Genomic DNA, 20,760 nt, shown 5'->3' with positions numbered 1-20,760 from the left:
TTTTGCCTCACCCCTTCCCCTCCTTTCCTCCTCAGCAGCGCTCTGGGTCAGAGCATTTTATTACTGAGCGGGGGTTATCACATTTAAATTAACCACTGGAGAGGATAGTGGGTGCTGATTCCTTTCTGTACATTTTCTTACTTTTTCATAACAATTCTCACTGACTGTGTGTGTGTGATATATTGACACAAAAACATCTACAACTTCTAAAAGGAGTGGAGCGGTCCACCCCCACCGTTTACATGAGTGGGATAGCCCAACCACACAGCTGCTTCGCTGTTGGCTTGTTGGAAAATATGTTAATTCAATGTTGAATTATCATCACAAAGGCTGCATGTATGGTTCAGGTCAACGACAGAAGCTGGATCAACCATCAAACAACCATTCAATTCTAGCCAATTAACATTCATTGATTGAAATGCCACATCGAATCCAGTGTTTTTCAGCACCGGCACCAGGCACACTGCCCTGCAAGTTTTAGTCATTTCCCTAATTCAGCACACATGATTTTAATTAACATTTGATTAACAAGGTTTTGCTGAACTGAAAGCATGCAGGTCAGTTTGCCTTGAGGATAAGGTTTGGGGAAAAACTAGTAATCAAAGTGTTCAATCAATGTAAGGTGTTTATTGCACCCCTCACCACCGCCTGCCATTCTAGCGCCCAACCCCCTTCCCTCCACCCACCAAAAACACACACACACCTCTTTCCCCCCACCTGGGCCCATCTACCCCTCAATCGGGTGAAACAACTTTAATTTTAAGTGAAGGTTTTTCATTTTTTAAAAGATTGTTTTGGCTAGTGGCCTTTATTTGATAGTTAATTGACAGGAAGGTGGGTAATGGGGGGAGAGGGGTAATGCAGCAAAGGTTGCCAAGGTCAGGAATTGAACCTGCGACAGCTGTGTTGAGGACTGAGTCCTTGATTGTGGTTTGTGCTTAACCCCTGCGCCACCACAGCACAACCCCTTTTAGGTGAGGGTTAATCACGTTTTAACTTAAGCACTATGTGTTGACAACAGTTGTGATTCCGTTCTGTACCCAGATTCACTAGCGGAACAAGTCAGCGTTGGGCCGGGGGGCGGGGCTAATTACCGGACCCCTAACGAATCACCAGGCCCCTGACGTTTATCGCCTGCGCTACCAGAAACTGTTGAGCGAGGGGCGGGGAGGTTGGTCTGCGTTTTTTGGTTGATCTTTACCCAGGAAACACATCGGCTAAACCGTGAGTGAAACGGTCACTGGGACTGACTAGTATATATTCCATTGAGGGAAAGTAACTTTAACATTAACTAGACCTTTCTCAACAGGCAGTAGACTTTCTCAGTCTATAATCAGACATTTAAGCGACTTGAAACTGCACCCCCCCCATAGCCCTGCGCCTGCCCAGATTGCACATGATGGCAATTCAACATTGAATTAACATCTTTTGCCAATAAGCCAACAGCGAAGTGGCTGTGTGTTTGGGACATCCCACTCATGTAAATGGTGGGGGTGGACCGCTCCACTCCTTGTAGTAAGTTGTAGATGTTTTTGTGTCAATATATCACACACAAATGGTCAGTAGGACTTTTTTATGAAAAAGAAAGAAAATGTACAGAAATGAATCTTCACCCACTATCCTTTACAGAGGTTAATTTAGAATGTAATACCCCCCACTCACTAATAAAATGCTCTGACCCAGAGCTCTGATGAGGAGGAGAGGAGGGGAAGGGGTGTGGCAAAAGAGCTGACATTGATTCAACATTGATTCAACATTGATCAGTCGTTGATCAGACATTAGCATTTCATTCATTAGATTTCAACCACAAAACAACATTGACTCAATGACACAGTTTCAACATTGGTTACTTGGCTGGAGGTGGATGGTTGTTTGATGGTTGATCAACCGTCAGTTGTTGACCTCAACCAAAAATCAACCATTCTAACTATAATTCAACGTTTATTTACCGTTGTGTGCAATCTGGGCAGTTTGTTGCATCCCTCATAACCTCCTCATCTCCCCCTACTCCCTCCCAAGCCTCCCCCACCCAGCCGCTCCTCCCAACCTTCTCCTCTTTACCCCCTCTCATTCCTTCTTCCCTCCCCCTCCTTGAGCTCTGGGTCAGAACATTTTATTACTAGGTGGGGGTTAATCATGTTTCAAATTAAGCACTACATGTTGAGAACAGTGGGTTGTGATTCCTTTCTGTACATTTTCTTACTTGTCTGTAAATATTATTACTGACTGTGCATAATGTGTTGACACAAAAACATCTACAAGTCTGTACTAGGAGTTGTTCAGTCCACCTCCCCAATTTTACACTTGTGGTTTGTCCCAACCAAAAAGCCACTTTGCTGCTGGCTTGTTTGCTACCGGCTTCTGAATTGAATTCTCCTCTGAGCAGTTTTATGGTAAGTTTTTCAATATTACTTTGATCTTAAATGTGTTTATTGAAAAATAAGGGCATTGTTTTGTGCCCATAGTAATCCTGGTTATTTTGGGGCAAAACGGATATTTTTAATAGTTGAGGTCATGTCTCCTTTTGTATTATTTTCATCCTACCCACCACTCCAGGCCTAAGTATGAAATCCTGCGAGATTTTGTGGGATTTGAGTTTTTAAAATAGGGCGGGGCCTATTGTTTGGTCTGGGAGAGCATGTGGTGGACAAGGAAGTGTAAGGCTGGCTGGTACAGGTGGGCTTTAAATTGTTGTGATAGTAATCACTTGTTTTTAACTTTTTATTATGATATGCTTAGGGTCGTGCTTAAATGAGCCTCTGTACCAGAACAGCTGAGTTGGATGATTACATGACCGTCTGCAGCCATCAAGAAGTGCAGAAGGTTGTTAATCATCCACAGATTCAATCCAGGTGAGGCAGAAGGGAAACACTTAACATGTAAGGCAGGTGAAACACTGAACTAAACCTGCTAATGACTGATTCAGTCTGTTGATCCTTGGATTGGTAACTGGTTAAATTGAACTGGACTATTGTTATTTGTGTGGGATCTTTATTAGCATATAGACACTTTTTAAGGAATTTAATCAACTTATTTGGAAATATTTGTAGTTGATGGAAGATTGAACCAGCTATTTGATGGAAGTTTATTCTGTATAAATTATAATTTTTCCAACTACACTATAAATCACCTTTTGTTCGATTTATTTGTCTCTGGTGTGTTAAATAAACCTGATCCTCCCTGAGTTTTATTGTTAGGTTTTCTGATAAACAGCCCTTTATTTTAAATATTGATTTAATATCAATATCATAAATCCTACACTATACTGCAGCTTGATGGGTAAATGCAGTTGTATATGTAAACATTAAGATAAATATCAATGAAAGATTAAGATATTAATTTAACAGTGAGTGCACATGGGGAACTTTATGGTTTGTATTTGTTCTCAGACCTGTAACCAGTACACTGTTTAATCTTTCATTGTGTTTCAGAACTTTTCAAATGTTTATCATATTTCTAACTGGCACCTTCCTCACTTTTATTTTTTTCAGCTGTTGCTCTGCAGTTTGACCGAAAGCTGACTCTTGAGGACTGCAGCAAAACTGTCAAGAAGTGGCTTCATTATGCGCCAGAATGAGAGGAAGACATCACAAGGAATCAAAGTGACGCCAACCAGAGTCAAACTGGGGTTACCACAACTTGTACTGTTTCCCTACTTCATACAGTACAAAGCTTAACTTCATGGACTCTGTTCTTCTGTGGACAACATACTGTTGTTTTGACAGTCAAAAAGGAATCAAATATGTTTAAAGATCTGTCCCTCTTTTCTTAAATAAAATGTTAAATCAAACCCATGTTGTCATTTTTAAACTTTTGTACACAGTTTACCCATCATCTGCCAATAATACAGTGTTTAACACCAGTGAAGAAACTTTTAGTGGCATGTTATGATGTAGACCTATCAGACCTAAAATGTACATAAATCCTTAGCTTTCATTCAATATAAAAACAACCCAAATATGCATGCAGATCCACAGTCAAATGATGGTTGAATCAACATTGATTCAATGTAGAATCAACACAAATCTGCATGCAGATCCACGTTCAGATGATGGTTGAATGAATGTTGATTCCTAACTTATTCAATGTAATATCAACACAAATAGGCATCTAAGTTGACATACAGATGATGGTTGAATCAACATTGATAATTGTAATGGTTGAAACCCTAACGTTGATTCAACATACAAGTCACCGACCACTTTCGATGTTTCAATGTCAGCGTTCAACGTTGATTCAATGTTTCTGGCTGACATTGATTCAATGTTGTTTCAATGATTCTGTGCTATCTGGGCATGCACCATCTTCCCTTGACACCACAGAGGCAAGGCTCTGTGGTGTCAGCCTGCAACCACATGTTTTTTCTACACTTCCTGTGTAAGTACTGAATGAGCAGTCAGTGTTCCGGTGTGTGTTCCTTCTCCGTGGTTTTACATTTTGTTTTTACGCTATGAGTCAGAAATGTGTTTCTGTTAATGCCGTCTGTTTTAAGTTGCAATGACAGTTCGGAAAATCACAAAGATTCTAAAAAAGAGAGTTAAGTTTTCTGAAAAATTACTAAATATTTTCAACAAAGACAGTCGTCAGCAATGCTCAGCCTCAACTTAAGTTCTGTCTCAAAGAATCCTGAAATGGTTTTTAGCCTTTTAGTACAGGCATATTTTAACGTTATTTTTTTGACACGTTTGTTTCATATGTCAGTTAAATCCACCCTCAACAGCAGAATGCTTTAAAAATTGCAGTATTTTTCATAACATTTTTTTAACAGAGTACTCGGTGTTTATTTACTATTTGTTGAAAATGGACTATGTGTGTATCACTTTAAGAGCTCAGCAAGCCATCTGAGTAATGTCTGCTGTGATTGGTTCATTGTAATTTCAGGCTACCAATAGTTGTTACTGTTAGAGCACATGTTCAGCGTTAGCAGCGTTAGATGATCAGAAAGTTGACGGGAGTAATCGATGGAGACCGTTAAAGCTGTTTGTTCAAGAGACTGGGAGCGTGTAAATGAATAAAAGTAAGTTCCGTTAGTATTTAAGTAGGATTTAAATATATGTACAACTTAAATATATATACATATGGCAATTTAAAGAGTTAATATGACGATGTGGTTTGTGGATTATTTGTGGTCTCTTGCTGCCATCTGCTGGAAAAAAATAGGAATAACCATTTAGAGCGAGTAAAATAATAGCTTTCATTTTTATTTGTTTTCTGGATTTCTTGTAGACCACTCCCAGCTCTATTAAAGAAAGTTTGGACCTGAAACCTCTCCTCTCATCCTTTACCGGATGCTGGTGGTGGCTGTACCTTAAGAACTAACACTATTGATAAAGGGAGCACAACACTATTCCTTGGTGTTTCATTGGGCCAATAAAATAACATTTCTATTCACTTAAATGTCCTGTAAATATTTTTTATTTAAGTTTAGTTTAGTTGTTCTTTTCTTCTTTTTTAGTTTTTTTTAATATTAACACTTTATAATTTATCTTTCACAAACACATTTAACTCCAAAATCTGAAACTTGCAAGATTTCTTTAGTAGACAACTAAATGCAGCTCAAATGTTTTACAGTGTATAAAGTCTCTGCTCTACCTGTTAATTTTAGAGGTGATTTTAGTTTTTTTTCTTACTGGTTTCTTACTGGTCTCAGACCAGCCTGTTTGTCAGGATTGTTTTTTTTTTTTTTAGCTGTTCCTCAGATGTTGTAGAAAGGATCTCATAACCAAAGGCAGACTGACTCTCAGCATCTCAATATGAATGGGAATAGAAAGATTTTTCTGAAGAAATGTTTAAGAATATTGGAACATATTAAAATATTAAACTGATTAAACCAACAGATTAAACCTTTAAGCAACTGAATAAAATACATTTATCAATAAATCACCAATAATCCTTGTTAGATCCATTGATCCAGTCCAGGTCAGAGTCCAGTGTCTCTCCTTGGTCTCTGCTGCTGCTGGAAGTGGACCGGTTCACTCTGACCTCTGACCTTTCTGCTCTGTTTCTCTGTAGTCCATAAAAACATCTCAGCTGTTCCTGGACAGATCGTCTCTCTGCCATGCCGACTCCCCAACAACAAACCTGCTGTGGTTGTGAAGTGGACCCGACCGGACCTGGAACCAGAATATGTCCTCCTGTTCAGAGACCAGCAGCCGGACCCAGAGAACCAGCATCCATCTTTTAGGAAGCGGATGGAGCTGCAGGACAGACGGATGGAGGACGGAGACGTGTCTTTGCTTCTGAGCAACGTGACGACCAACGACACGGGAACATACGAGTGTCGGGTTTTCCAGAGAGAAGCAACCGGCAGGAAGAGACGCACTTTGACCTCTGACCCCATCAGGACCGTCTTCCTGGATGTGGCGCCTCCTACTGGTGAGTTTTCATGGTTTCTATGTTCCAGTGAAAGAAGGAAGCTGCATAAAGTGGTTTAATGTTCAATCAGTGAATCTTCTTAAAGGTAAAATGTCTCCAGAGTCTCTGTGGCTAATCTAGGGGGAATATCCCTTTAAGGCCAGATGTGGTTCTGGTTCTGCAGTGAACCTGTCAGCCCAGATGTTTGTGTTTCTAAAGCTGCTGCAGAAGCAGCTGGTCTGAGAGCAGCAGATGAAGAGAAATGGATTCTGACCTTCAGCTCTGATTCTGTTTGACAGAAAACAAGGAGGGAAGAAAAGAAGATGGAAGCAGAAACAAACATGTTGGACTGATTGTTGGAGCCGTTCTGATGGTTCCACTGGTTACTGGGTTGGTTCTTCGTCTTTATTTAATGAAGCAGATGAACGAGGAAGCAGATCCAGATCAGATCAGAACCAAACTCTCAGCTTAGAACTTTCTAGAACCTCCAGTGGATCCAACATGGATCTGCAGCCGTTATGAAACGTTGAAGCTTCAGATTATTGATTATTGTTACTGATCACAGAAACATTTCATCTGTTTTCATTCAGTCATTTCTATGCTTTTATTTTGTTGCTGCAGCTTTTCTACCTGTTTTATTTATTTCATCTTTTTTACACAGACCAGCTCTGATCTGATTTGTAATTTATATCCTAATTAATGAGATTAATTTAAACCTAAAGTTTCTCTCCACCACCAAGAATTGATTCTGTATTTTTATTTCTAAAATCAGCAAAGTGACAAATAAATTTTATCTAAAGTTACATCAGTAAACAGGAAGTAGAAAAATATGAATCTGTTACATTATGATCAGTTAATGCAGAAATTAATTATTTACAAATTATGTGCTGAGTGTTGAGTCAACTGAATGACATCATCAACCTGTCAGTAAATAATTAACTCAACCTGAAGTGAAGATCAGGATGAAGCTGCTGATCAGCTGATCAGATCAATATTTAATAATCAGAAATAAACACATTTCATTAAAGGAAACTTTTCACATCAGAACTGAATAAAGACAGAAAGGAGAAAAACTAACTTTAACTGCTGAGCAGCTTTTAGTCTGAGCTTAGAGCGCCACCATGTGGACAAAGAGAAACATTTCAGAAGCAGTGGCTCTGCTTTTACCTCCAGATTTAAGCCACTAAGTGATTTAAATCTCATTTATTTCTTTGATCCAACAAACGTTTAGAACATCTAAACTGAAAAAAGATGAATTAAATGACAGTTTTGATCAAATCTCCTGAGAAAATGCAGAAACTTAAGTCATTTGACAAATAAAAAGTTAAATTATCTTTATTCTACATTCAACATGGAGTCCAGACATCTTTCTATAAAAACTGATTTATTTACAACATTTTAACACCATAAACACAAAAAATGAAGCCGATAAAATGATCACAGTAACAAAACTTGAGTTTTTAGACAGGAAGAAGGTAAACTACATCCACCCTGAGGCCAGACCAGAGACATTGGTTGCCATTGACAACAGGACACAGCGGTGGAGGAGTGATGCTCTGGGCCTGGTTTGCTGCGTTCACATCAACCAGGAACTGATCTGGTTACCAAAGTGATGAAGAATGAAATGTGAGGTAATCTCAGCTCAAACATTTAAACATTTAGTAAATCCAGATCTACTTAAATTATTCATCTCCTTCCTTAAAGTTTTCCTTCCAGTTTTTCTCCTCCATCTCTGACTTTATCAGCCTGTAAAAGCAGAGCGATGTTTCTGTGTTTAGTTTTATCAGCTGGTTTCCATGCCGACCTCTGGGTCTGAAGGACTGTGAGGTTCAGCCTCTGCTGGTCTGAGAGCGTCTGCAGCATCAGGACCAGCAGAGAAACTCCTGATCTGAAGGCTTCAGGATGCTGAGCTGATCAGAGATCAGCAGCTGAGCTTCAGGATGTTTCAGGAGGCTGAGAGCAGCAGCTGCTGCTTCCTGACCACAGGATCCAGAAACCAATGAGGAGACGATGGAGTCATGATGAGACATTAAAGAGGAAACAAGCAAACAGAGAGAGATTCATTCAGGGAGAACAAGATGGAGACACAGCTGGTGGAAAAAGAATCATCAGCTTCTCAATGTTTCAGTTGTAAAATTGAAAAATACATTAATACATTAAAGTCTTACATTTATTGACCTTTATAACCACAACTTAGTGTTTATTCATTTTATCAGATAAATATCTTTGGTTTCAGTAACAATCAGTTGAATCAGCACTTAGACACAATAACTGATCAATGGTTCTGACTGAGACAGAAACCATTTGGAAATGATTTAAAACAGTAAATAGAAACACAATAAACATAAGCATAAAAATAAAACCTTAGATAAATTAATAAATCTTAGATTGAAACAAATCTGACCTTTGTCAAATAATTTCATTTCTTCGCCTTCTTCTCTCTGTATCCCAAATAATAAAGATTATTAGAGCAATCAGAGCTGGTGGTGTCAGTGCCAGAGCGATGATGATGATAATGCTCCTTCCTCTCTCTGGTTCTGGAGTCAAAGTTGGTCTCTGAGTTTGGATCTGATCAACAACTGCTGGAGAGAAACCAGAAATATTTATTAATATTTGATGAAAACTGAGATCCAGGAGGATTCATGATGAAGATGGAGATGTTGGTTCATCAATACAGGAATCAGGATTTGAACAAGGAGATAAAAATATTTCTTCTCACCAGTAACGTTGAGTCGACATGTTGCAGAGTTGAATCCATCTTCAGTTTTCACGTCACAGCGATACAGACCAGAGTCTTCAGTCCTCAGTCTGGACACATGGAGTCTGATTCGTCCTTCTCTGAGGACGTCTTTGTCACTCTGGACTCGTCCTGAAAACTGATCATCCTGAGACTTTGGAAACTCATCTCCATCACGATGAACATATATTACCCGTCTCTTCACTGAGGTTCTAAATTCACAGTAGATGAACAGTTCCCTGTAGGATCCCTGAGTCCTGGTGGTGAAGGTCCACTCCAGAGTGATGCTGTGGTTCTCCTCTGCCTCATAGCTGCTCTGGGTCACATTCACTACAAATGTTGCTGCTGAGGAGACAGAGAGGGAAAGAGAGGAGCAGACACACTGAGAACTGGAACATGGGAGTCTTTCAGCTCCATCTAGAGAGCTTTCTGTCACAAAGACAAGATGGAGACTGACCACAGAGACATGAGCTGAGGATGAGGAGCAGCAGGGAGATCATCTTCATCCTGAGAGAGGAAGAGGAGGAGGAGAGGCAGCAGGACATCAGGAACAATATGAGGAACATATGGACTCCTGGAGCAGAATTAAGGTTGTTTATAAAAAGATCTCTACTGCCACCTTGTGGTTATGAACTCACACCAAAACCTTAAGCCAACAGCATGTTTTCATTCTCTGCAGTTGCTGAACCTTTTATTATAAAACTTTTTCTGAGTTAAATCAGTTTGTTATAATCAATGAAGAAAAGGGTTAGGGTTTCTTGACATCACTTAAATGTTTTTGGTCACTAATTTCGCAGTTTGTGACAAAAAACTGTCACTCATGACAGACTTCTTCTTGTAATGGTAATTATAGTTTACATTCAATTAGAAAACTGCATTAGATTAATTTATTTTAAATAAAGATTTCAGGTTTTTGAAAAGTCTGTTAATTTCTATACAGTCAGTTCCACTTTGGACTTTAATCAACGTGGATTCTGGTTTTCTTTCTTCCTCTAAACTCTGGAACCTTCATTTCTGAATGAAATACAAACTTTACTATCAGCTGAAAAGAAGATTTCTGCTTAACCAGTTTAAGGCTCTTTGCCTGAGTGAATCCAACAGAGTGAACAGAATCTGCTCTGAATCAGCCTCAGTTTCTCCTTCCTCCTTCTGAAACTCCTTGAAAATTGTGAGTTACTTTTTGACAAGGCTGCATCTTTCCCTGTTGCAACGTAATTTAGCACAGTTTTTCCTTCCACTCAGTTTTTGATAAACTCTCTGAACAACCAGCTTCTTAAGCAATAACTTTTCTTTCTTCCTTGCATGGAGACAAATGTTCAATATAAGCAAACATCTCATTATGAAGAGAGTCGACATGTTTTCTGTCCAATCAGCAGTTCAATAAATACCATTAGAGGTTCAGGAAACCTTTGCAGTTGTTAAAGTTAATTCACTGATTAGTGTTACAACATGATTTTCTAGTATATTTTCTATATTTTCAATATTTTCTACAATATTAAATTTTCCAGAGACACTGGAGGTCGAGTTTATTATCTGTAAACCTGAATAAATGTTGTAAAAACTGAATGATTAGAATATTTTACTCTGTTTGAATCTATATAATGTATGTTAGTTTCACTTTCTGGAATTAGTGACAAAAACTATTTAAGAAAATTTACTTTTTTTGTGCTCTTACAATGTAATAAATAGAAAATATGAACACATTTACTGATGAGAAAACTTTTATTGAATATGTCAATGTATGTTTATCCCAACTCAATGAATTATCATTGCTAAATGGGTAAAATCAATTATTTTGGAGCCGACATTTCAGTTTATATTTAGTAAAACTGTTTGGAGGATTGAGTTAAGTAATGGAGTTGAGTTTCCAGATTCTCAGGATGATCAGTTTTCAGGACGAGTCCAGAGTGACAAAGACGTCCTCAGAGAAGGACGAATCAGACTCCATGTGTCCAGACTGAGGACTGAAGACTCTGGTCTGTATCTGTGTGACGTGAAAACTGAAGATGGATTCAACTCTGGAAGATGTCGACTCAATGTTACTGGTGAGTTGTTTGCTCAGAGCTTCTTTTTTTCAGGCTGTTTTTTTATCCAGTGTTTGTTTTTTTTATTTCGTTTTTTTAGTAAAAAATAATCCACTTATTGTTAAATGTTTTAATTTCTCCTGATTCAAAGTCTTATGTCTGATTTCTTCACAGCAGGAATCAAACAACTTGGGAGAAAAAATGAACCTACAGCCTCAAATCCAGAAGTTGAACCCAAGAATACAGATTGGATCACTGTTTTTGTGTTGCTGTTTCTGAATGTGATGCTTTTTCTCTCTTTTTACTTATTTACAATGTACTTCAAACAGGAGATATTTAGATTAATACTTTATTGATCTTCAAAGGTACACACACAGCTCTAGAGACTATGTGTCCATCATTACAGCCTCAGAGGCAGAAAGGACTTGCTGCAGCGTTCTTTAGCACATCTGGGCTGCAGCAATGTTTGTCTGCTCCTCAGGCTGTCCACCAGCTGTAACCGTTATCCTTCATAGCTCTGATCTTCAGCATTCTGTCTCTCTTCACCTCTCCATGTGGGGCCAGCTTCATCCCCACAACTGATTCAGCCTTTTTATTCAGTCTGTTGATATGTTTAAGTTTTTCACCTTCATTGCAGCACACCACTGCATTGAAGATGGAAGTAGCCATTTAAGTCAAAAGTCAATTATTGTTACAAAATTAACAAAAAAAGAACATTTCTTCCTATGTCAGGAATAAGTTTAAATGTCTTTACATTTCTGAAGTTGCTGTTGAAACTTTCCTGAAATCTGCTGCTTGTTTTTATGCACTTTTGTACTTAAAGTGTAAATGTTGTTTATAAATGTTCATAGATGTAAATAATGCCAACATATTGTAAATATGATGTGATTATAAATAGATTCTATTCTATTCTGTTCAAGTTAACATTAAAAAGTTAAGATGATAAAACAGAAATCCTTAGTGCTATGACACAGTTAGTAGATTATTTTTAAGTTGATTGTTGACATGCACTTCTGCCTGCCATTTTAATGTGAAAATAAAAACTGTTTTTAAAAAACTCTTATTAATTTATGTTTTTAAAGTAAACAGTTTTTATTGATGAACTGAAGGAGTGTTTTTGTTTCCAGTAGACAAAACTTTTGGTAAAATGAAACAATGAGAGAAAATTTTATAGAACATCTTTAAAAGAATGCAGAGCCATTTTGTTTAATGCGTATTGAGCGTCATTGTTTGTAAATCAAACCCACTCAGTTTGTTGAAAATATTTCCACTCAATGAATGTGTTATTTTATGTAGGAGACCAGGAATTTTTTTCTTTTGCGTTCCCTCTACTGATCAGTTCATCCGGAATAATTGATACTGCAGCCTTTCTTATGGTGGCCACTGTACTCTCTGCTTAAATATAAGGTTATGTAAGGTTTTTCCATGAATTTTAATATCTTGTGAAATATCAGACGTTTTATATCTTTTTCTTTAGTATAGAAAGGCACCACAAACCTATGATATAAACATAAACTTTTCGTAAGTAGGAAAGAAATAAAAATTATCCTAATTTTGGACCATTTCTGAGTTATTATCAGGGGTATTAAGTCATATGATTGAGTCTCGGTTGTGTTTCTAAATGGTTTAAAGAGCTGCTTTCTGTGCCATTCCATCTGAGTCTTATCAGACATAAACATACAGTAAATAAATACATTTTCAATCAGTTTTTTTGCACCAAAGCGTTAATAATAATAATTATTATTTTTGCGACGACCTTAAAATACGTAAATTTTAAACGGGCTCTATGCGCCCGCCACGTTTGGTGAGTTTTTGAATATGATAAAGCCCCCAAAAAGCCAATTAATTTGGGTGGCAGAATCGCAATAATAAACAGCGCAATTTCAATAGGCCTTCGCAGCGCTTAGCTAAAAAGAATCCACGTCACGTGGATGGCTCCTCGCCCCGCCCGTTGTGGACCAATCCCTTTTTGCTCTTTACGAAAGATCGAGACGCTCTTTTTTTTTAACCTGCAGCTTTTAAACATAGTTTACTCGACGAAGTTATTAAAAAGTTACACTTAGAAGCATAAAGGGAAACTGCACGTTTCGACATAACTTCAGATCTCTGGTTCCAGCGTTTCCGGGTGAGTTTGTTGAAAACTTTCTCCGTTTTTTAGTCGCTCTGTCTCTGCCTTTCTCATGCAGGCTAACTTGTCTTTATCTTAACAAAAACCTCAGTGGAAATTCATGAATAGAATGTTTTGGCATTAGCCCTATGTGACATAGTTGCGTAATATCCACCTTATATTCTGCGGTGCATGAAAATAGCAGATTGATCGTTGATTATAGGATTATAACTGGAAAACATTTGCTGCTTTATTGTTGTTAGAAAGTAAGAAACATTCGCCATGATGGAAAAATGTTTCCCGTATTCAGTTGGTGCAAACCTAAAACTCGAACATGTTTTGTTTGTTTGTTTTTTTGAGTTTGTAAGGATTTATGTTGCATGTCTGTTACCGTGATTTACTTAAGACAAAACATTTGATATGTTTGCTGACATTTCCTCAATAGAAAATAATGAGTCAGAAAGTGAAACTTAATCGACATTTTATTTTTTGACGCCATTTTAAGAACGAGTGTTCACGTGTTTTAGCAATTCTCAATCTTTAAGGCCCATTTTTCCAACAAATACAAAGTTTTGCTTTATCGTGCAAAATGCATATTTCTGTTGACCGACTCGCATCGACCAGGATCGCATTATGTGTTTGGACCCATTATGTCTCAGTCGATGCTTTATGTTGTTGCTCTTCGGATTTTGGAGCAGAACGAATGTTGATCCAGAAGAAGCCAGGAGTTTATTTTTACCACGACAGAGTCTGAGTTTATCTCTGTGTCTCTCAGCTCCACCTCCAGTTTTCCCTCATAATTAACTATGTTCAAACTAATAACGAGACATAAGCAAGAAGAGACTTTAACTAGGACGATCAGGGAGCCGGCATGTTTTCCAGACAGTAGAACTGTACTATGTTTAGGCCCCTTGCTCAGCAAGTGGACATGAAGTTTTCTTCTTCTAACAGAATTTCCTCAGTATTAGTTTATCTAAGTCCAGAGGTTCACAGGGCAGAAATTACATAATAATCTTAGTAAGACAACAGTTAGTAGGTTTTATCTGCAGATAATTCTCACATATATTAAATATGATGGGAACTGACAATAACATCTGAGCGCAAAACAGAAACTCACTTATCACACTTTCAAACCCACAACAGGTTTTTATACAGTCACGTCATGTTTAGGTTATTGTGACTCATAGAAGCAACAAAGTGCCAATAATAATAATAATGTGTTTGACCATTAATTAAATTATTTTCTACCTGCTAGGTGTTATAGGTTGTGTAACATGAAAGTGTTCAGCAACTATTCCACTAAAAACATTTATTTCTTGCTCTTTCAGGTGATGCTGATGATGGATTAGAGGATACTGATGCTAGTGACACCTGCTCACAAGACACAACAAGGTGGGATTGAGGCACCTGCTGAATTTGATTTAGGTTTATTTGATAAGGAGAGACACACATAGACGTAGACAAACTGAACAGAACAGCAGCCCCATGTTTGGGTCAAACTGCTTATTGAAGCTAATTCACAGCATTTGTCCATATATGGGCTTTTTTAACAATACATCTAAAAACTAGTAAAAAGGTGAAGCAATAACCATTTTAAAAAGTGCAACACAATGTTGACAAGATACACAGTCATGCATATAAAACAGTGAAACATAGAAACATTAAGTACAGTTCAGTGTATTATGTAAAGCACTATAATAGCAATATATCTATGAGTCAACCATCTATGTTTGACTCAACAGATGTTTGACTCATCTATGGGCTTTATTAAGATTATAACATGAGGTTCTTTCACACACCTTTGTTTTGCCTTTTTAGACTGATTCATATTTGTGTTTACAGCTGTGAATGGCTCAGGACAGAATGTCAAGCTGGAAGAAACTCCAAGTCCTGCTGGTGCTGACTGGGACTCTGGTTCTCTGTGCATCAGGTGAGGAACTGATTTCCAATTTAATAAGAAATTTGTCATATTTTCTGTGAAGAGGAAGTAAAATTCTTAAAACAAATTTACACTGAGTAGCTCAGAGGTTCTGGGTTTGCACCTCCTCCCTGTGCATGTGTGGGTTTTCTACTCTGACTTCTTCCCACACTTCAAACACTTAGAGAAGCACACATATATCAAATTAATCAGCTGCTAGGTGGATTTTAGTTCAACCTTTTGTTGAACCAAAAGCCTTTCGGTTCAACAAAAGGTTTTGTTGAAAAAGCGAACAGAAGAATTGAGTCTTGCTGTGATCGAGTGTTTCTGAGGACTAAACCAGTTTCCTGATCCTCCAGGCTTGTGTTGTGATTCCTTTTTCTGTCTCTTTGTGTCTTGCAGGAAAATCTCTAACTGTGAATGAAACTCTGGATGTCTGCAATGCAGAGGAGCACTCGAACGTCACACTGACATGGATTCACCTTGTAAAAACTACGACTGATGGGCTGCATATCAATCTGAGGATCATGGAGTTAGAGAAGAGTATTTATCAGTACGACAGCGAGTCTAGGCCTGAGCCGTACATAAATGATCAGTTCAGAGGTCGACTGCTGTGTGACCCTCAGCTGGTCGGGGAAGGACAGCTGCTGTGTGTCCTGACTGACCTGAGACTCAACGACACAGGACGGTATCAGCTGTTCATTAATGGAGAATGTCACAAGAAAAAATATCAGCTCACAGTGAGAGGTAAGCAGAACTTATTAACCTTCAAATTAATGTGAATGCAAATAACAAAGCAGGTTAATTAAGGCTCCATCCACACAGAGACAAACATGCAGGGCCGTGCAGAGACCACTAAAGGGACAGGTGCTCAAAAAAAAAGGGCTCATCTAGCTGCATTCTGGAACAGAATATTAACAAAGCCTCTCAGCTTTCAGAGTTTAATAAACAATGATAAATAACAAATTTGTGAGATATACAGTCAAAGCTAAGGAAAATCTCTATATAGAGCCTATAACTATGCCATTTTATTAGTAATTTGTTTCTGCAGGCCTATTTTGTTTTAGGAAAGTATTGCAATATTCAAACCTGCAATTTAGCAAGATATGCAAATCAGAGCTGGACCATGTTGTACAAAAAAAATAAAAATAATAATAATTTTAGTACATGTTATTATGTGTCAGAAGAGGCCTTAGAAAATAATAATGGCAAAAAAAAAAAAGAAAAAAAAATTAACTAAAGGGCACTTGGGGGCAAGGAGCAAAAGGGGCAGGTGCTCAAGCCCCCTCAGCCCCCCCCCTCTGCACGTGCCTGCAAACAAGACACGTTTTTGTAAACGATCAGGAAAAAATGTTTGTCCGTCAGGATGCAGCACCACAGAAAATACTTCAGTTAGATTGCTGAGCCAATCGGCGGCGCTGTAGCACTGAATGACAAAAACACCAAGCAGCGCCATGTTTGTTTGTGAAAGTGGGACAGTGCAGAATAAAAAAAGAAGCAGCTTTCAGGGCCCCTTGGAAACATGGAATCAGGAATGTATCCACTGCAGAACCCAGATTTAAAAATAATTTCTGCTCTCTCAAGATGCCGAATCCGTGTCGACGTACAGAGTCAACAACAAAGAAAACTTAAAATCATCTCAGTGTAGAAAAGGACCATAAACTTAAATTGAGTCACCAAAACACTGTAAGGTCCTAAAATTAAACCTTTTACACAATCAGCTGCTGACATAATCATCTAATCCAATTTAAACATCTTTTGGCTCACACTGAAGCTGGATGGTGTTTTTTAGATGGTTTCAACTGTTATTGTAATGATTGATGACACATTATCCATGTTACCATCCAATTATGATGCAAATTTAAAAACTTTGCAAAGAAAATCTGAATTAGACATGTATCCATCAACTGCTTTGAAGCAAATCAATCAGGCCATGCAATGCGTAATTTCATCAGATTGTTAAAAAAGATGTAGTAAGATGTAGAAATGTTTCAGTTTCAAGTGTCTAGTAAGGCACAAACCCAGGAGAGCGTCCCACTTTCCCCACTTTTATGCTCGTTCCTCAAAATTCTACATATGTGTAGAATTGGAGGGAATGGAGGAAAAAAGTTTTACTGTTTTTCAAATTGAATAAAAATAGAAACCCAATAAGTAATGTTTACATTAATAATCACACCTTTCCATCGTTTTTTGTTTATACACTTTTGGCAGCGATTTCAGCCTCCAGTCTCTTTTATTCTGATTGTTGTATTTTGCTTTCACTGCGGGTTCGTTACACTTTAAATTAAATACTTTGTGGAAGTTGTAATTTATAGTTTGTGGTGTGCTACAACTTTTTTGTCTGAGCTACTAAACTATCAACCTGTGCAGTAACAGCACTGTGAGCTAAAAAAAATACGTTTGTTTGCAGAAATCAACAAGAAATGACATTTTCTTGTTTTGTCTCTTTTCAGCTGCTGTGGCTCCAACCTCAAGTGAATCTCCGAAGCCACCAAATCGGGAACGGTTTGCGCTTTATGTCAGTTTTGCTTTGTTTTCAGTGGTAGTCATGGGAATTATAGTAACACTGTACCTAGTTAAGACAAATTGTCAAAAAGCAGCTACCTCACCGTATTAACTGTTTACTCAGGTTTACATTTTAACGCCTCCAACTCTTGTTGGATGTTGTAGAACAACATTGATCATCAAAGGGCTTTAAGGACTTTTCTGCTCTCTCTGCGTCCAGTGACCAGATTTTACTCTGAGGATCAAAATGTAGTGGAAAAAACTTAACTTTAACATTTCAACAGAGAAGAATTGAACACAAAGGACTTTAAGCCACCAACTTTCCTGTTGAAGTTGAGATCTTGCACTTACTAACTTTATAAGTAGAGAAGATGTTGGAATTGCTTTGTTTTAGCCATTTGTTTTGTTTTTGTTTGTTTGTTTTGTCTTTTAAACCAAAAATAAGTCAGTTTCATGCACTAAATGGGATCAATAACGGCTCAGTATTTTACTTACATCAGGTAAAATATGGAACCAGACACTGACTCCCTGAATAAGCTACCTTAGTGACTTATTGGCATAAAATATTTTAATATTTGTGTGTGTAGTCACGTTTTTGTTTGGACTTTGTTTGTTTTTACTGTTAATGTACCTGAAATCCTTCTTCTGCAGGAACTTTATGTGACCAAGTTTCCTGAAACTGACACTTTGTCTCAAAATGAATTACCTCAATGTCTTTGTTGCAGCTATTTTATACGAATGTAAAGCATTTGACTGAAGAAAGTCATTAATTCTTTGGTCTGATTTAAAGTACCTCCAGTTATTTGAGCTTCCTTTGGCCAGACGACTAAAATAGTTCCCATTATATCATATTTGTAACTGAAAGCTAAAGTTTTCTATTGTGCCATAAATGTGTAAAGGTGGTTATTGACAGCAATCTCTGTCTATATAAGCGAACCGTTTCCCCCTAGTGGCCAGTCAGTAGCAGAATCAGTGAACAAATGAAGCTTATTCTCAAAATTGAACACAGATAGAGAAATAGATCTAATAGTCGTGTTGGTGAAATGAAGGAGCTGCTCTCAGTGGCTTTATAGGAAAGAAAGATTTAAAGAAAGTATTAATTAACCAGGCTGCCTGGTTTTGAAGCAGTAAATGGGATGAACCAAATCCCAAACTCCAAGTTCAGTTTTTCCTTTGAGTAAAAGACAAAAAACCCAGAAAGCAGCCAGTATTTTATCTGATAGAGGTGAGGTGAAGGTGCCTGTGTCAAAGAACATGAGGCTCAAATGAGTTTATATGCAGAACATCCCATCATTTCTAGTCCTCCTTGTTTATAATCTGTATCTTACTGAACTGATGAATGAACCAGAGATGTTACAGTTTCTGTTAACTTTATGTTGAATTTACCAAAGATCAAACCTGACTTTGTTTTTTTTCTTAGTTTTGTCAATTTCAGAAAGAAAATCCAAAATAACTTGAGAAAGTTTGTGTTAAAACACCAAAGAATAAAAGTAATTTTATGTGTATTTTTATAGATTATTTTTAGTTAGAACCTGATGGATAAGAGAATCTATAACATATCAAAAATATGTAACAGATGATCTGCTGTATGTTCATCTTCAAATCAGCTGACAGTAACATTATCTTGATGTTTATCATATTTTATATCCATTTTTAGTTTTATGTTTAATCTCCAAGAGGCAGTTTTAACACGAAACCAGCAGCTTTCAGCCTGAAGCCTCCAGGAGAAAATGACATATTTGTCTCATGGAATAATAACATTGAATTATGATTTTAACTCATAATATGTTGAGTGTTTTCAGGTTCAATGTGCAGATTAATTAATGGTCCTAGAAACACTGTTTTCATTTCTAGTCCAAAGTGTTTGGATTAACTCGTCGATTACAAAGTGCCTTCCCTTGTTGTGTAGCTCTGCTGTTCTGATATACTTGAGTCTGAAACTTGTTGCAATAAACAACAGGTGCTGGAAAATACTGTATCCCCCATTGTTGAAAAAGGGGTGCAGGTTGGACCCCCCAACCCCCAGTTTTTTTTATTTTTTGTTTGTTTTTTTTCTGCCGATTTGAAGGGTAGATCTTTGACTCGGCGGGAAATTTTATGTTTTTGTAATGTTTTTGATTGTTTATTCAATGTTACATGTGTTTTTGTGTTTAATGATGTAAAACACTTTGAAATGCCTTGCTGCTGAAATATGCTATACAAATCAAATTAGATTATATTTTTGAAAACATCAAGTGTTAAAAAGCTCAGTTGAAACAGCATTAAGGTCATTATGGAATGAAAACTGATGTGATAAATTTTACTAATGTGAATAAAATATTTCTCTTTGTTAATTGTCTTAAATTAAGTATCTTTAATGATCTAAAAGAAAAGAAATAACTTGTAAATCAACCAGCTCATTTAGGTTTGCTCACATGGAGCCATGTTGGTTCTTATTGCCATGGTAATGGTGTTTTTTCTCATTTCGTTCTCATTTCTATGGTCCCCGCAGGTAAAACCTGTTTTCAGTGATTTACATTCAGTTTTTGAAGATCGAAGTTTGAAAAATGCTTCAAGAGTTTCAGTCCAACTAGTTTTAGTTTTTGTTCATTTCTGTTTAGTGAAAATATTTTCACTAATGTATTTTTATTCCCGTTGTTTCATACATTCATTTATTTGTTTATTTCTTTCTTAAAAAATCATCTTTTATCCCTCCGGTACCTTCAGAGAATAAGATCCAACAATCTAAGATCAACTACGTTTTCTGACCTTTTGTTGTTTCTCTGATGCTGCTGTTTCTTTTATTTCCTCTGTTTTTGACCTGTATCTGTTTGTTAGAAATAAATCATTTAAAACATAAAGAAGAGCTGCTTTTATTGAAAACTATTTCATGTTGTTTCCTGCCTGATTATTTTACATGTAAAGTGAAGTGAAGATCACTGAGTGAAGCATCAGGATGAAGCTGCTGATCAACTGATCAGATCAATATTTAATAATCAGAAATAAACACATTTCATTAAAGGAAACATTTTAAATCTGTGTTTTTACATCAGAACTGAATAAAGACAGAAAGGAGAAAAACTAACTTTGACTGCTGAGCAGCTTTTAGTCAGAGCTTAGAGCGCCACCATGTGGA

General features: G+C 37.3%; 4 protein-coding genes and 1 long non-coding RNA gene across 8 annotated transcripts in view; 3 read left to right on the top strand and 2 right to left on the bottom strand.

Moving 5' to 3' along the window:
• The first annotated feature begins 2,230 nt into the window (after positions 1-2,230).
• On the top strand, positions 2,231-3,790 carry LOC148154221 (uncharacterized). Of its 2 annotated transcripts, XR_015765977.1 has the most exons (3): positions 2,231-2,393; positions 2,740-2,852; positions 3,492-3,790. It is a non-coding gene; the product is annotated as an uncharacterized LOC148154221 (long non-coding RNA). The 2 variants fall into 2 exon arrangements; XR_015765976.1 differs by lacking the exon at positions 2,231-2,393 and having other exon boundaries at positions 2,400-2,852.
• Positions 3,791-4,912: 1,122 nt separating this feature from the next.
• On the top strand, positions 4,913-8,716 carry LOC106910716 (myelin-oligodendrocyte glycoprotein-like). The gene is made up of 3 exons (XM_088015162.1): positions 4,913-5,017; positions 6,013-6,375; positions 6,654-8,716. Exons 1-3 carry the CDS (start codon positions 5,008-5,010, stop codon positions 6,824-6,826), a joined length of 546 nt encoding a protein of 181 aa, XP_087871288.1. The 5' UTR covers positions 4,913-5,007; the 3' UTR covers positions 6,827-8,716.
• On the bottom strand, positions 7,674-10,074 carry LOC106913121 (uncharacterized). Of its 3 annotated transcripts, XM_088015125.1 has the most exons (4): positions 9,549-10,071; positions 9,074-9,436; positions 8,759-8,936; positions 7,674-8,330 (listed from the first exon to the last, which is right to left on the bottom strand). In XM_088015125.1, exons 1-3 carry the CDS (start codon positions 9,655-9,657, stop codon positions 8,764-8,766), a joined length of 645 nt encoding a protein of 214 aa, XP_087871251.1. In that variant the 5' UTR covers positions 9,658-10,071; the 3' UTR covers positions 7,674-8,330; positions 8,759-8,763. The 3 variants fall into 3 exon arrangements, with proteins under 3 accessions (XP_087871251.1, XP_087871252.1, XP_087871250.1); XM_088015126.1 differs by having other exon boundaries at positions 7,674-8,933; positions 9,549-10,074; XM_088015124.1 differs by having other exon boundaries at positions 7,674-8,936; positions 9,549-10,072.
• Positions 10,075-13,101: 3,027 nt separating this feature from the next.
• Positions 13,102-20,488, top strand: LOC148154220 (uncharacterized). The gene is made up of 5 exons (XM_088015156.1): positions 13,102-13,240; positions 14,551-14,614; positions 15,065-15,152; positions 15,543-15,887; positions 17,594-20,488. Exons 3-5 carry the CDS (start codon positions 15,071-15,073, stop codon positions 17,755-17,757), a joined length of 591 nt encoding a protein of 196 aa, XP_087871282.1. The 5' UTR covers positions 13,102-13,240; positions 14,551-14,614; positions 15,065-15,070; the 3' UTR covers positions 17,758-20,488.
• Positions 20,331-20,760, bottom strand: part of LOC148154216 (uncharacterized) — a 36,544-nt gene continuing 36,114 nt past the window's right edge. Inside the window, exon 4 of the mRNA XM_088016071.1 lies at positions 20,331-20,345. Within this exon, the coding sequence (XP_087872197.1) occupies positions 20,331-20,345 (15 nt within the window). The remainder of the gene's footprint in view (positions 20,346-20,760) is intronic.

This window comes from Poecilia mexicana, unplaced genomic scaffold (assembly GCF_051168715.1).
Source record: "Poecilia mexicana isolate PSO_F unplaced genomic scaffold, ASM5116871v1 scaffold_18, whole genome shotgun sequence".
Classification (NCBI taxonomy): Eukaryota; Metazoa; Chordata; class Actinopteri; order Cyprinodontiformes; family Poeciliidae; genus Poecilia; species Poecilia mexicana.
The sequence above is the reverse complement of the archived record's forward strand: the minus strand, read 5'-3'. Positions and strand labels throughout refer to the sequence as shown.

What these genes read in the sequence shown, in the direction of transcription:
- LOC106910716 (XM_088015162.1), top strand. An exon ending in GGATGTGGCGCCTCCTACTG is followed by an intron (nt 6,376 to 6,653) that starts GTGAGTTTTCAT and finishes TCTGTTTGACAG; the next exon opens with AAAACAAGGAGGGAAGAAAA.
- LOC106913121 (XM_088015124.1), bottom strand. Translation starts at nt 9,657, where the DNA reads ATGTTCCTCATATTGTTCCTGATGTCCTGCTGCCTCTCCTCCTCCTCT. An exon ending in CCTCAGCTCATGTCTCTGTG is followed by an intron (nt 9,437 to 9,548) that starts GTCAGTCTCCAT and finishes CTGTCTCCTCAG; the next exon opens with CAGCAACATTTGTAGTGAAT. An exon ending in ATGTCGACTCAACGTTACTG is followed by an intron (nt 8,937 to 9,073) that starts GTGAGAAGAAAT and finishes GTTTCTCTCCAG; the next exon opens with CAGTTGTTGATCAGATCCAA.
- LOC148154220 (XM_088015156.1), top strand. Translation starts at nt 15,071, where the DNA reads ATGGCTCAGGACAGAATGTCAAGCTGGAAGAAACTCCAAGTCCTGCTG. An exon ending in TCTGGTTCTCTGTGCATCAG is followed by an intron (nt 15,153 to 15,542) that starts GTGAGGAACTGA and finishes TGTGTCTTGCAG; the next exon opens with GAAAATCTCTAACTGTGAAT. An exon ending in ATATCAGCTCACAGTGAGAG is followed by an intron (nt 15,888 to 17,593) that starts GTAAGCAGAACT and finishes GTCTCTTTTCAG; the next exon opens with CTGCTGTGGCTCCAACCTCA.